The sequence below is a fragment of the Diabrotica undecimpunctata genome, chromosome 4, assembly GCF_040954645.1.
Source record: "Diabrotica undecimpunctata isolate CICGRU chromosome 4, icDiaUnde3, whole genome shotgun sequence".
In the NCBI taxonomy this organism is placed as follows: domain Eukaryota; kingdom Metazoa; phylum Arthropoda; class Insecta; order Coleoptera; family Chrysomelidae; genus Diabrotica; species Diabrotica undecimpunctata.
In genome coordinates, this window is record NC_092806.1 from 92780680 (window position 1) to 92796991 (window position 16312).

Consider the following 16312-nt stretch of genomic DNA (forward strand, 5'->3'; position numbering starts at 1 on the left):
ACTAAATTATATTAACAAAATTTTGTACCTTTCTGTCACTGAAAGCCTAAATGAACTGTTTTCCACTATATAGATTATAATCACCACTCAAATGTCTTCTTCTCAGCTTCGGTTATCCTTGTTTTTGTGAAATTACTTTTTCCAATTATCAGCTTCCACCAATTTAAGATATTTTTCTTCACAGCATTTATAAACCACCAAGCAAACCAGCAAACAGCATTTATTTTTATTCTTCTTTTCAATATATCAATATCCAATCACCAAAATATTATTTAATTTTAATATTCAATTAATACTTCTTCCATTATCATCATTTATACATAACATAATTTTTAATCTTCAATATTATTTTCTTTATACTGTTTCTTAATATTGATTTAACTCACTATATTGAACAATTGTAACTGATTGACTGCCTCTAACTAATTTTCATACTAAAAAACTCATAACTGATTGACTAACTGAATGGACTTTCTTACTAAACTGTCTGACTGACTGACTTAATGGACCTTCTTACTAAAAACTGCTATCTTGAATCCAAATCACGGGTATTTATATCTTTTCAATCTTCCAGAACCATCTGGTAAGAAATCATGTTAGATTTAGTTCTATTTCTTCTATATGGATGTTCTCGAAAAAAGTATATGTTCGATCCACAGACATAATCATTATTCCAGAATTTTCCAACATAAACAAAGGTCAAATTCTGCATTCTGGAGAATTCGTTAATTTTCTATTGATAATTTTGTTGACATTTAGGCTTTTCAGATCAAAATAAACACTTAAATCAGTAAATATATATTAATTAAACATTTTAAACTAACATTATTATTATAACCCCACTTTATATTCCTAATTATTTAAAATGTCACTTCAGAGTATGTATATCTGGTTGCCTAGTCACATGGCTCACTTAAATATATTTACAACATTATAATTATATAAAAAAAATACCTTTTATATGCTAATTTCTTAAAAATGCCCTCATATAAATAATTTTTATATAATTCTCTAGTATATAACTTATTAAAATAACCAAATACTTTTCATATCTAATATTATGTAGTATATAATTTATAAATTATTTTCTTTAAACACCAATCATATCAATATATATATATATATATATATATATATATATATATATATATATATATATATATATATATATATATATATATATTGTATATATATATATATATATATATATATATATATATATATATATATATATATATATATATATTAGAAGTGTTATTTATAAATACGTTCAAATTATCGGGTAAAGTGGTCTGTAATAAAAATCTTTCTTTTTTCTAAATTACTCAATATTTCGCCATTTATTTAAAAGCTTCCTCAGGAGTAAACTAAAAACAATTTGAATATTACAAAAAATGGCGTACAAATACATTTTAAAACACTCACAGAATTTAAAAGATTTCGCAAATAAAAACTGACATTGAAGTATTTGAAATATTGAATGTCAAGATTAAATTGTCTTAAGCACGTTCGTTACAGCTATACGATAAAAAATTAAAATTATTTCAAATGTAAAAATAAAAATAACAATAAAAGAAAAGTTAGAAGAATAATATTTATTTGATGAATTATTAAGGTTAGTTGTTATTAAGATGAATGTTGGCCATTTTTAATATTTATAAATTTTGTTCAATATGTTACAATATATGTTACTTAACTGTCCAGTGTCCGTTTTATAATTTAAAGTGTTTTTATTTTTGTTAATGTAATACATTTCAAGAAATAATCTACTTTTGTAGTTATCAGTCTGTGCCAAAATGTGAGCTTTGTTATAGTCTAGCATATGACCAGTGTTTTCATAGTGCTCAACCACTGCGCAAGTATTTTTTTTTCTCAAGCGGCAATCATTTTTATGTTGTGTGATGCGTTGTTTAAGCCATTGTGATGTTTGACCAATATAGCTATTTTGACATCCTAAACACGGTATTTCATAAACGACATTACTTTTATATAAGGTTGGTACTGGGTCTTTGATTTTTGAAAATAGTTGTTTGCTGTTCATGGTATTATATTTAGCTATACTAATATTAGGAACATTTTTGAATATGGATATGACAGAATGAGTTAGACCATTAATAAAGGGAAGTTTTTTATATTTGATTGATTTGTTATTAGAATCATGGACGGGACCGTCATAGAAATTAGTGCTGTAAATCAGTTTTTTTAAAATTTCTTTAGGATATCCGTTGTTACGAAAAATTTTGTATATTATGTTCAGATTTTTTTGTAAAAAGTTGTCATCAACAATGGACATTATCCTGTTTTTCATACCTAGTACGGTATTATATTTTTGACGGGTGGTATGGTTTGAATAGTAATTTATATACCTGCCTGATGCTGTCGGCTTTTGGTACCAATCCAATGTCAAAATATTGTCATTTGTTCTTATTACTCTTGTGTCTAAAAACGGTATACTAAAATCTGTCTCAGTTTAAATTGTAAACTGAAGATGTTTATTAAATGAATTAAAAATGTTTAGTGTGGTATTGATGTGATAAGATGGAACTGCACATATGATGTCATCGACTGTCGTACGGCCGTAGCGTCCTCCTGGTTTTCAGGGGTTTCTGGACGATCTACAACCGCCGCTCTCGAAGAGGATCTCAAGTTTCGAGAGTCCATCTTCGTATTTAAGGAGTTTATCGAGATACCGGCCGTTACGGGCAAGAAGTTCCGCCGAGCCTTTGTGGTAGGTGAGGGGACACCGGTAATCAGAATTCTCTAACAGTTCGAGCTTTCTTACAGACAAAATATTCTTACACTGACTTATATGTATTAGAATTCTGATGCGTGGTGTATATCTCAAGTTCCACAAAGATGTCGGCCTTCTCGCTTCGTGTAGCCGCGTTCCCTCTCCTCGAGAGAGGTACAAGAATGCCGGCAATGTCGACCCTTCCTGCTGCCAGTCGCTTCGTATAGCTACCTTTTTGTTAACAGTAATTCATATAGTTACTATTTACATAAGGTTTCGGAGACGAAGTGTTATTGCAGCTCAACCTGATCGGAAAAGCAATTACAAGTCCCCGTCGGGGCTTTTATTCGCTCTTTACCGTGACAGGCCCAAATAACGCTGTGGTCAGTTCGACACGATTTGAAATAGTTATAAGACCAATGTCTTTTCTATCTCAGAAAGTCGTGTTCTACTGTCAGGAAGCGTTATGTAGTCGACACGCCGGTTCTCGTACACCTGATGATTTAACTTCTAAATTGGATAACCATTATTAGGTATTATTCTTCAATTTTGGACGTCTTCGACGATAGCAGGATATTGGTTAATTAATAAAACTCAAAGGTAGCTTGGTAGCGCACCGAACCAACAAGGTCTTACGGGGATAGTAGTGTATGACGACTGGATCCCGTTCGGAAGATGTGCTGCTCTTTTATACACATCGTGTTTGAGAATTTTCAGCACACTTCCGCCGAGAGGCCAATGACAGCGCAGTTAATAACGAGTGCTGTGGTTGGCCGGCCAAAGTAACAATCTTTGTCGTGATTGGTTACCTTGGCGACACGACATATTTATATATAAACGGTAATTCAAAAGGTAATTGCATAATCACATTATCTAAGAGATGATCAGTTACAATAGTTGCAAGGATTGGACTAATCGGGGAACCCATCGGTGTTCCACAAATTTGAGAATAAAATTTACCATTGAAACTAAAGTAAGTGTTGTTAAAAATGAACCTAAGAATTTGTAGAAAATTGTCTTTTGATAATGTCGTGTAGTTTTTGTAAGGTTCCAATTTGATTCTATAATGTCCGTGACCATATTTAGTGGAATGTTTGTAAATAGCGACACCACATCTAAAGAAATTAAAACATAATCATTTGGTAACTGCATTCCCCTAACAGCATTGACAAAAGTAAATGTGTCCTTAGAATTATAATTATTGTGATATTCAAAGGCATCAGTTAATGTATCAGCAAGGAATTTAGAAATGTTGTAGGTAGTAGATTTTACAGAACTTACAATAGGCCTGAGAGGAATGTCAAATTTATGAATTTTAGGCAAACAATAAAGTTTAGGGAAACATGAGTCATAAATTATCAACTTTTTTTGCAACTTGTTCAGTAAGTTGATCTTGGTTTTTTAAGGTTTTTATTAGGTCATTATAGTTCTTTTGTATCACTGACGTAGGATCTTTGTCCAAACTCTTATAAGTCGATTTGTCGTTTAACAACGTTAAGGTTTTGTCGATATACTCCTGTTTGGTAATACCTACCGTACATCCACCTTTGTCAGATTGTAAAATGTATATGTCTGAATGTAACTTTAAATATTGTTTTACATATTTAAACATTTTGTTCATTGTTGTGGGGGTTTAGATTTTGAATTCTGTACGTAATTAGTTACTTGTTACTTGTGCTCTAAGAATATCTTTAGATTCAACTGTTATCTCATCGATGATATTTTCTACATCAGCTAAAAAAATATCTAACTTAAAATCTGGAATAATATTAATAATAATAATAAAAGAATGATATTAATAAGATTAAGTGTGAGTTGCAGCAGTTTGTTCCTACTAACATATTAATTGAATATGAACTAAGGTTAAAAAAGAGCTTTTCAAATGTTTTTAACAAAGTGAAACTTAATAACATAAAAAAATTTGAACAGCTAACTAATAACTTATTTTCCAACCAATTATTTTTAAACAATGACAAATGGTTCAAAAACTTGTCCAGCGTTGACTTTCCAAAAGAAGTGTCTGATTTTCTCTCTCTTGGTCCAAAATTTAGTGTTGAGTGTACACCCCCAGATTATATATAAACGGAATTACCGTTTATATATAAATATGTCGATGACATCATATGTGCAGTTCCATCTTATCACATCAATACCACACTAAACATTTTTAATTCATTTAATAAACATCTTCAGTTTACAATTTAAACTGAGACAGATTTTAGTATACCATTTTTAGACACAAGAGTAATAAGAACAAATGACAATATTTTGACATTGGATTGGTACCAAAAGCCGACAGCATCAGGTAGGTATATAAATTACTATTCAAACCATGCCACCCGTCAAAAATATAATACCGTACTAGGTATGAAAAACAGGATAATGTCCATTGTTGATGACAACTTTTTACAAAAAAATCTGAACATAATATACAAAATTTTTCGTAACAACGGATATCCTAAAGAAATTTAAAAAAAAACTGATTTACAGCACTAATTTCTATGACGGTCCTGTCCATGATTCTAATAACAAATCAATCAAATATAAAAAACTTCCCTTTATTAATGGTCTAACTCATTCTGTCATATCCATATTCAAAAATGTTCCTAATATTAGTATAGCTAAATATAATACCATGAACAGCAAACAACTATTTTCAAAAATCAAAGACCCAGTACCAACCTTATATAAAAGTAATGTCGTTTATGAAATACCGTGTTTAGGATGTCAAAATAGCTATATTGGTCAAACAACACAATGGCTTAAACAACGCATCACACAACATAAAAGTGATTGCCGCTTGAGAAAAAAAAATACTTGCGCAGTGGTTGAGCACTGAAAACACTGGTCATATGCTAGACTATAACAAAGCTCACATTTTGGCACAGACTGATAACTACAAAAGTAGATTATTTCTTGAAATGTATTACATTAACAAAAATAAAAACACTTTAAATTATAAAACGGGCACTGGACAGTTAAGTAACATATATTGTAACATATTGAACAAAATTTATAAATATTAAAAATGGCCAACATTCATCTTAATAACAACTAACCTTAATAATTCATCAAATAAATATTATTCTTCTAACTTTTCTTTTATTGTTATTTTTATTTTTACATTTGAAATAATTTTAATTTTTTATCGTATAGCTGTAATGAACGTGCTTAAGACAATTTAATCTTGACATTCAATATTTCAAATACTTCAATGTCAGTTTTTATTTGCCAAATCTTTTAAATTCTGTGAGTGTTTTAAAATGTATTTGTACGCCATTTTTTGTAATGTTCAAATTGTTTTTAGTTTACTCCTGAGGAAGCTTTTAAATAAATGGCGAAATATTGAGTAATTTAGAAAAAAGAAAGATTTTTATTACAGACCACTTTACCCGATAATTTGAACGTATTTATATATATATATATATATATATATATATATATATATACAGTAGACTCCCTCTATAACGAGAACTGAAATGGCAGGCTAATTACCTCGTTATAAGCGGATCTCGTTATATCCAACAACAATAATACTGTGCATACATATGAATATGTAATTTTCTAAAACATTAACTTTCTATAGTAAGCCATTCGGAGCAATATAAGATGCTAATAAATATTGTTTTAATGGCGTTTTTGAAAAAAAGTTGTTTACTTTTATTGTCAGTGAAATACATTAAAACAAAAAAGAGTTGTTTACTTTTATTGTCAATGATATATTGACTGCTTTAAATTGTCCAGTATTCTATTTATCATATTTTCTAAAGATGTGAAACAGTTTTATGCTTCTTTATTTGCGTTTTTTTCTTTGGATAAAGTTTCTGACAACCTTTAAAGCACTTACCACATCTTGTCTATTAGGACCTATATTATTAGGTGTGAATGGTCAACCCCCTACAATGACACTTGACACGTGAATCATAAATTGTAAATTTCCGACTAAGAATCATAAATTGTAAGAAGTTTATTGCGGACGGCAGTTAAAACGGGTATTTATTTATAGCTACGGTCGGACCAAAACGTAAAAAAAACACGTTTTTCAATCTTATTTTATCTCGTTATAAGCAAATTTACCTCGCTATAGAGGGTTATAGTTCAATAGAAATTTCACGTTACATCTAATGTACCTTGTTATAAGCGAAAACTCGTTATAACAGTGTTCGTTATAGAGGGAGTATACTATATATATATATATATATATATATATATATATATATATATATATATATATATATATATATATATATATATATATATAAAGTATTCAGGTTGGCAAATAAAAAAAGAAGTCAACTACTTCATAAGTTTATCCAAGACGTTTCACTTTATATTTCTAAAGCTTCATCAGTTCTAACTCAATATGTAGTATATTATCGATGTTATTATACATGTACAAACTCTGCAGAAAATAATGATCATATTCGTAGATAGATTCGAAGATTTAAAAAATTTTAAACGGACATTTGGCTTCATTTAGAGATGGTTCTACACTGAAGACAAACAAAGCACTATATATATATATATGAAAGATGAAGTTAAATGTGTCGATAGCAATTATTTTATAGTAATTTCATCACTAGATGTCTCTAGTAGCATACTCTGGTAATTATTTTTTCTATAATTGCTAGAGTAGTCGGTGCGTTTTGGTTTAGTTTGAGTTTTCTTACAAGCTCTCTCTGATGACGGGAAGACCCAGAAACACGTGTCAGGGAGTGGTAAGAAACTCAAATTAAATCGAAACGCAACCATTTTCGTATATTTATCGTTCTTACTCGACGCAATGAGTACAAGAAAGATGGTAATTTATATGAGTAAATTGTTGATGCATAGTGGAATATAAATATTCCCAGCATCGCTCTTAATGGCTTGATTAAGCGTGAGTATACAGTTTACTTTAATTGCTATCGACACATTTAACTTCAATTTATTTTTAGAATGACTGGCTTCAAAATTACAATTTAGTTAGCAAATTATAAAGTTATTCGCTGGATCTTATTACAATTTATTAAAAATAAAATGTTAATTGTATTTTGATAGTTATGGCGATTTTGCATTGTGAAGAAAGTTATGTATAAAACGATACCTAGGAGATACGGCGGCAACATAATAAAAAAATCAACTAGTTCTTACAAAAAATATTTTTATTATTATTATTACAAGTGTGTACAAACATTTTTTTAATTACTATTAACCAAGTCCTTATAAAAGTTGTGATGAACAGGTATTATTAAGTTTTTATTGCACAGTTCCAAAAGGTGTTGCTTGGTTTTTGCGGATATCGATGGTGGCTTTATGTACGCCTTTTTTAAATCGATTACTGCTTCCACAGTTGCTGAGCGCTCCCTTGTCGATGCTTTAAAATGGACCTCTTCGATCTCATCGGCATTATAATCTGTTTTACAGAAGAAAGATCCAGAATTGCTTTTGACAACTTTAATGACTTGGATATCATTCCAGACTACCTTTTCACCTTTTGTATTCTTTGTAAAATTTCCTCCAATTTTTGAATTGAGATCTTTAAAGTTATAAAAGTCTTCTGTTGGCATTTCCTTTACATTGTAAGGATTTCCCTCTTTTTTTGAAGACCTTATGATGACAGGCCATTGTGCAGGAACATAAATGGGACCTGTTTTAAGTATTTTCTTCTTTTGCCTCTCAATTGTCGCTATAAAATATAACGTCTTTATCATTACAATGAGTTGAAACATAATCAAACAGACACATAGCTATTTCGTTTGAGCCGCGGTTAGCGATAGCCTCGTGCCAAAAGTAACAGTAACCACTCTTTTGTACCATCTGAAAAATTGTAAAGTTAAAGCAGTTCAGGCGGCATTTATAGTAGAAGCTTGAAACATATCCACAAGGTGTAAGAAGGATCGCCTGCAAATCAAAACAAGCTACCAATACTTGAGAATCATATTTTGCTCTTGCTACATCTTGTGCTTTTTCTTCTCTGCTTCTAATTTTATTATGGATATTTTTATTATAAGTTTGATCAAGAGTAGCTTGCTGTTCAGCAGAAGAATTTTTATATGACTCACAAACCGCGCACTGATCGTTTTTTGGCTGAAAGAAAGTTATGTTAAACTCAGTTTTGAAAATATGCTCGTAAGTGCATTTTTTAGCCACAGGCCTTCCTTCACTCTCCTCCTGTAGTTTGTAGTAGCGATACGTTTGTGCTAAAGTAAGTATCTATGTATTCCTTTGTAGTTTATGCTCTGAGATAATGTGATTCTACCCTTTGGAAAGAAGTTATGTGCTCTCTTATTTTATTCTTCACCGGTCCAGTAACCGTTTCTCGTTTCATAAAATTTCCTCTCTTATCATTTTCCACAGATCCTTTACCATCTGATTTTCTCCAAGTTGTTCTAATAAATTTGTCACCAATGTCCAAGGTATTCATGAAAAACTTTTTGCAGACTTTAACTTTTACACCGTGTACTGTTAAAAAATATACTAAATTCATACCGCGGTTACTGCCTTCAACTGTTCTTCTGTGTTTAGTAACCAACTTTTCCAAATGGGAAGCAACAAATTGTCTTTGAAGAGCGTTGTCTTTCAAATTCCAGAAACTTAAATGTATATCATATCTATCAGCATTGCTGAATTTTTGGCTGCATTTTGTACGACATTTTTCTCCACATTCAGGTTTTAAAGTCTTCCCACGTTTTTCTTTGTTGCCTTCTGTAATATAAGGTAGTCCAGAGTTAACTCTCAGTTTCTTAATATTTCTTTTCCATTTACTTGGTTTCCGCAATTTTTTTCGAGAATTATGAATTTCAGTTACCGTATCTGTTATCTCAATGCGTGCATTCCTGTCAACAACTTCATTATCTTCCGTTATTTCGGTATCAGAATCTGCTACGTTATTTTCATTTCCATTTTTATTTTCACTATCTGTGCTTAAAGAAGTATCAGGTGAGTAGTTACTGTCTGCCACAGAGTCATCGGAATTGAAATTTCCCTCTTGAATTTGACACTGAAACAAAAAGTTATGGTTAATTTGAAAAGTTGCCGTTGGATGTTAACATTATTTATAATTACAGACAGAGCGATATTTTCATCCAACATACAAAATAAATCATTCTGTTTCTATTGGTCTCTCATTTCTAATCAATTGAAAAGAAAATCTGCGGTGCTTTTTGTCTAATTCCATACATACCTAATGCATACATATGTACATTAATATTTATTACAGTTCTGTAATTATATTTTAAGCAATGTTAAAAACTGTACTGTTTTGATATTAGTTCACAAACTCCAACAAAAAATAAAATTTTGAAAAGTGTATTATTAGAAAATATACCTGCTCTATGTAATCATCTTGGCGAGGGTCGGTATGTAAGTTTTCTTGATATTCAAATGTATTTGCCGTATGATTTGATTGCACGGGTAACGCAACCGGAGTAAGCTAAAAAATTGCATATATTAAGTAAAACCTCACTGTGATTTTTGTTGAAATAAACCTCCGTCAACACAAAGGGTAAGTCATTCATAACCTCAAAACCTCTGAATTGTCTTTCAGATTCTCATCATCTTTAATTTGCAAAGCTAGTCCAAGTATTTTTCTTGCCCTTGACATCGTGTTTGATAATAAAGTTAATAATAATATCACTATACACTGTTTTCAGACCTTAAATCAAAACTAAAAACGTGGATACCGCGTGCATAAATAATTGAGAACTGATAAAATCGTACCACTAACCTAACAATGTCTGCAGTTATGGCCGTATTGAATTACATCGGTTGTATTGTGGCGGAATGTATTATCGCCACACCTCCTAGTTATGGCCATATTGCATTTCAAAACCCTACAGTGTAATACCGAAGTATCTTACTTTATACTTATCCAAGACAATATTTCAGTTAAGGCTGTATTGCATTAGATGGGGTATTATATAGGCAACCTTTTTAAAGCCTTAACTCAAAATTAGAATTTTTTGCAGTTGTGGCACTATTGAACTAGATGTACGATATATATATATATATATATATATATATATATATATATATATATATATATATATATATATATATATATATATATATATATATATATATATATATATATATATATATATATATATATATATATATATATATATATATATATATATATATTATATAGGCAACCTTTTTAAAGCCTTAACTCAAAATTAGAATTTTTTGCAGTTGTGGCACTATTGAACTAGATGTACTATATCTATATATATATATATATATATATATATATATATATATATATATATATATATATATATATATATATATATATATATGTATATATATATATATATATATATATATATATATATATATATATATATATATATATATATATCGTACATCTAGTTCAATAGTGCCACAACTGCAAAAAATTCTAATTTTGAGTTAAGGCTTTAAAAAGGTTGCCTATATAATATATATATATATATATATATATATATATATATATATATATATATATATATATATATATATATATATATATATATATATATTTATATATATATATATATATATATATATATATATATATATATATATATATATATAAATATATATATATATATATATATAAATATATATATATATATATATATATATATATATATATATATATATATATATATATATATATATATATATATATATAGTTGTAGCACAAATACCAGGTTCTCTTGAAATTAGGGTGCTGTTACAAAGATTGTTGATTGATTGTCGTCTTCATGTTCACACATAACTAGTTGTTGGGAATTTATTTTTATTGTACAGCCAGCAATTGACGGATTTGTAGTTTACTGTTTTTATTTGCGAAAACCAAACTCAAATTCCTACAATATATAAAATTAACAATATAAAAAATTAATTAATTCCCATTACTTACTGTTCTCTTGCTGTCTGCTAAAATTATTTAAATTTTTCCCTAATCGGTGACACGTTTATTTTCTGACGTTTTTATTCTATTTGACATAGTCTATAGAACAGTAGCAACGGGAAATTTTGGGTAACATGATAGAACTTAAAATTAACTAAATACATTGTATAAAAATAACAAATATTCGTAACACTAGATTTTTCAAATTTAAAAATAATGTTATGAATTGTAGATTTTGTTGGTACAGGGCCTTTGAATGAAAAGGAATCATCGGCACTACTTCAGAATAATGCCATATAATAATTTGAAATTTTATGTTCAGTTGTAAAGGTTACCATTTTCCTAACTTGAAATATCAATTTCACTGTGTAACAAAATATTCACCATGAATAAAACCAGAATTATTACTAATGAAAAAATAAATGTATTTTTGACATTTTCGTTATCAAAACTGAATGTCACTTTGACAAAACTAGAATTCATTCTAATGGGTGTTAAAAACAAGCTCATATGTTGGTACTAATTTCATACTATATTCAGTCTCTCTGTTAGCAGAACGTTTCAGATTACCACAACTGTATATACTACTATAATTGATATGATAATTTCTAGATTCATTTAATTCTAATTAGAAGTTATTAAAACATTGCCAAAACAAAGTAGTTTGAGAACCATATTAATTCGAGCTTAGGATATTATTCTCACTATTAGGTTATAAATATGTACTTTTCTCACAAAATTGGGCACAAACGTGATTGTTAATAGTTGTAATTATTTTTTGAAAAAAAAAAGACTAACATCGCAGTACCAAAACATTTTAAATAATACAGAAACTAATTATAAATAAGATGAATGTCATTTTAACATTTTCAATACTTAAAATGACTTAGTATTAATCATCATCTTGCATAATGCTGCTGTCTTTGTTTAATATATTCTATCATGGATGGACAAGCGGGTTAATGTCATGGTTTCTGGTTCTGTAAGTAATACATATGAAACACAATTGATGAATACTATTATACATATAGGTGCATATTTAATAAATGTAAAGTCTTTTTTAACATGTATCTAGATAATTTAACTACATGTACTAAAGAAAAATTCTATATTTAATTATGTATGAGACAATATAAATTAATAACAAATAAAGAAAATCGTAACAAACACAATAATTTCTAAAACACACTACTTTTATCTTCTGTATTTTATAATTATACATATACATATGTAAATATTAAGTTTCTTGAATACATATTTTATATTCCAAAGCTTTTAGTCAAATTGACGACCAAGGATATACAAACTATACAACAGTTTATTAACAGGAAACTACTTAACATTTGGAAACTTTTTTAACAATGTGTTAAGTTGTTTATGTGACAATTCCTTTTCTCCGGGGATTAATACACCTTTTGCTTCTTTTTGCTGCTTGATTTTCTTTGTATCTAAATGGTTTTTGTAACATTTTTGGAAAGATTCAATTTCCTTTGAACAGACTGATTGATTAAATTCATTTTCTTTAAAACATGCAAACATTACGGACATTTCATAAATACAACATACATCAGAAGTTTTTCCGCCTTTTCCGGATACAGCATTTCTTAGCTTTAAGGGTAAAATTTCTTTGAATGGTATTGGCTCCTTGGGAATGGGTCTGGCTACAAGAAGGCTGCTAAATATTTTCATATTAATCTGAAACGTCGTCTAATTGTAAAAAAAAATATTAATTGTAAATAATATTTCTTAAAAAATGTTAATTGTTCACTGAAAAATATATTTTATTTAAATACCATAACCAATTTTTTAAGGTTAAATATTCAAATATGTCTTCTTCTCTTCTTATTCTTTTTTGGTCTATGATTCTTTTTAAGCAATATACTGTTGCTATGTCCTAGACCAAGTTTACTTCGAGGGTAGACACTTTTTGTCTTGCTTCAGCAATCAGTGTCTGCCGTCTGCCTTGGTCCTTGGTCTACCTACAGTTATATTCTTCTTTTGTTTGTTTTAGGTTATTCTACACGTATAGTATTGTATACTTTACTTGTGCTGGTTTTTTTTTTCTTCACAGGCTAAAATATTAAAGATAACGCAACAAAGGTATAAACTTTTCTCGCTCGGGGGTAGCCTCCAAGCTTTACACACACCAGAAATGCTACCGACGGATAAAGTAGAAGCACCCAGGACTGAAAGAAGGAAGATCATAGTTTATAATTTTGTATGAAGGTAGAAATAAAGTTGCATAAGGTGTTTATTGTATTTTCATTAATATTTGTGAGGATTGTGCAAATATTTATGGGAGTGGGAAGTTTAGTTTTAGCTAATTCGGCATACAAGTCAAAGTGTGGGTTTTGATTTGAACGACAGGTTGAGTTTACCGAAAGTACAAGCTGATTATAGCCGCAAATGTCAAACATGGAACACAAATTTTCGCTATAGCAGTGTTGGCATGTTTTTATAATATAGATGCTGTATGCTTCAAATATAAAAAGATAAAGCTTTAGAAAAGTACATTTTGTTTATATTATGTTATGAATTCTGCAATTTTTGATTTATATAAAACAACAATGAGTAAATATTTGTTTCTTTGGAGATTAATTGCAGTCAATTATTAGACATTTTTTTAGCTATTACCCTTTGATAGATTAGGGGATAGATTTGGCAATCGTAAAATTAGCAGTTGCCAGATTACAACAAATGTTTGCAATTAATCTCGAAAGAGACAAATATCTACTCGTTATTGCTTCATATAAATTAAAAATTGCAGAATTCATAAAATAGTATAATCAAAATGTACTTTTTAAAAGCTGTATCTCTTTATATTTGAACCATACCACATATGCATTATAAAAACATGTCAACACTGCCAAACCGAAATATTTTTGACATTTGCGGCTATATTCAGCTTGTAATTGCAGTCAACTCAACCAATAAAACGATACGGGTTAAGTTTACCGAAAGTACAAGCTGAATATAGCCGCAAATGTCAACCATAAAATAAAATATTTCGGTTTGGCAGTGTTGGCATGTTTTTATAGTGCATATGTTGTATGCTTCAAATATAAAGAGAGAAAGCTTTTAAAAAGTACATTTTGATTAAACTATTTTATAGATTCTGCAATTTTTAATTTATATGAAACAATAACGAGTAAATATTTGTCTATTTCGAACTTAATTGCAAACATCTGGCAACTGCTGATTTGACAATTGCCCAATCTATCACCTAATCTATCAAAGGGCAATTACAAAAAAAGTTCTAATAATTAACTGCAATTAATCTCCAAACTGCAATTAATCTCATGGTTGCGTAACTTGAGGGAATGGCACGGATGCACATTTGAACTATTCAGAGCAGCAGCATCTAAGATCAAAATAGCCATGATGATTGCCAACCTCCGTCGCGGAGATGACACGTGAAGAAGAAGAATCTCCAAAGAAACAAATATTTACTCATTCTTGTTTTATACAAATCAAAAATTGCGGAATTCATAACATAATATAAACAAAATGTAATTTTCTAAAGCTTTATCTTTTTATATTTGAAGCATACAGCATCTACATTATAAAAACATGCCAACACTGCTAAACCGAAATTTTTTGTTCCATGTTTGACATTTGCGGCTATAATCAGCTTATACTTTCGGTAAACTCAACCGAGTGACATTCTAATAAAGTATGGTCACAGTATATTGCTTTTAAAGTATTATACTGTGGTATGGTCTCTGTTTTAAGGCTGATTTATAAACTTTTCGTTGGCGTTGGCGCTGGCGTTCGCCGTTGACCTTGGCGCTGGCTGCTATCATATAGTATTTTTCATATAATGATGCGTGCACGTCATTCAAGATTTACTACGTCAGAACCCCACAGCGTTGCCAAAACATCAGAATAGTAAATAAGTGAGGATTTTTTAAAATGTCAACTATCTGTATCTGTATCTGTAGAGTAGGGAGGGCGAGTTAAGTTTCACAGCACTTAGGCCACAATTGACCCATTGTGCATCTTCCCAGGGAGCTGTCACCCTTAGCTCATTGTCCATCCTGCCAATTCTAGGAAGGTGGACAAGTCACCAGGAGACATCTCTCTTATGTGGGCAGGTGTTGGCCAGGACTCGCCGAACGCGTACTCTCGTATTAACGATAACTCTGGGCATTCACATAGGACATGCTCTACAGTTTCGTCTTCTCGTTCACACTTCCTACATAGAGGTGTGTCTGCTAGCCCCAGTGTATGGAGATGTTTGCTTAGTTGACAATGACCAGTTAAAAAACCAACTGCCAAACGTAGGTTTTTCCTGGTCATTCCCAAGTACTTCTTAGATGTTGACTCTTCAAGGTTACTTAGTGTTACCCTGGCAAGTTTACATCCTTTCCCTTCTTCCCATCTTTTTACGGTTTACGCATGGGAGTGACATTTGACAATTTCCGCGATTGTTGTAGTTGACCAACCAAAAAGATCCCCAGGTCCTAAGAGTCTTAGGCCTGCCGCCTTCCTAGCTAATTGGTCAGCAATGCGGTTGCCTTTATTCCTATTGTGTCCTTTAACCCACCTCAGGATGATGGTATTACCATCCGAAGCTTGGGTTAGTGACTTGTGACACTCCATTACTAAACCTGATGACACGTGGTCTATTCAAGGTTAGTAACGCTTGTCTGCTATCTGTGCAGATGATTATAGTTTTACCTGCTATACCTTTTTGGGTT

At 30.1% G+C, this 16312-nt stretch overlaps 2 protein-coding genes across 2 annotated transcripts; both read right to left on the minus strand.

Moving 5' to 3' along the window:
* Positions 1-7835: 7835 nt before the first annotated feature.
* On the minus strand, positions 7836-10766 carry LOC140439774 (uncharacterized). The gene is made up of 3 exons (XM_072529914.1): positions 10201-10766; positions 10041-10145; positions 7836-9713 (listed from the first exon to the last, which is right to left on the minus strand). The coding sequence occupies exons 1-3, from the start codon at positions 10228-10230 to the stop codon at positions 8946-8948; spliced, it is 903 nt and encodes a 300-aa protein (XP_072386015.1). The 5' UTR covers positions 10231-10766; the 3' UTR covers positions 7836-8945.
* Positions 10767-12706: 1940 nt separating this feature from the next.
* LOC140439775 (small ribosomal subunit protein mS37) lies at positions 12707-13547 on the minus strand. Its single transcript, XM_072529915.1, has one exon. It carries the CDS (start codon positions 13299-13301, stop codon positions 12945-12947), a length of 357 nt encoding a protein of 118 aa, XP_072386016.1. The 5' UTR covers positions 13302-13547; the 3' UTR covers positions 12707-12944.
* Between the last annotated feature and the right edge of the window lie 2765 nt (positions 13548-16312).

Bases quoted from the DNA above. Each gene is read 5' to 3' on its own strand.
- LOC140439774 (XM_072529914.1), bottom strand. From the start codon at position 10,230: ATGAATGACTTACCCTTTGTGTTGACGGAG. The intron at 10,146-10,200 runs GTTTATTTCAAC...GCAATTTTTTAG, and splicing joins TACCCTTTGTGTTGACGGAG to CTTACTCCGGTTGCGTTACC. The intron at 9,714-10,040 runs GTATATTTTCTA...TTTTTGTTTCAG, and splicing joins AAGATGATTACATAGAGCAG to TGTCAAATTCAAGAGGGAAA.
- LOC140439775 (XM_072529915.1), bottom strand. From the start codon at position 13,301: ATGAAAATATTTAGCAGCCTTCTTGTAGCCAGACCCATTCCCAAGGAG.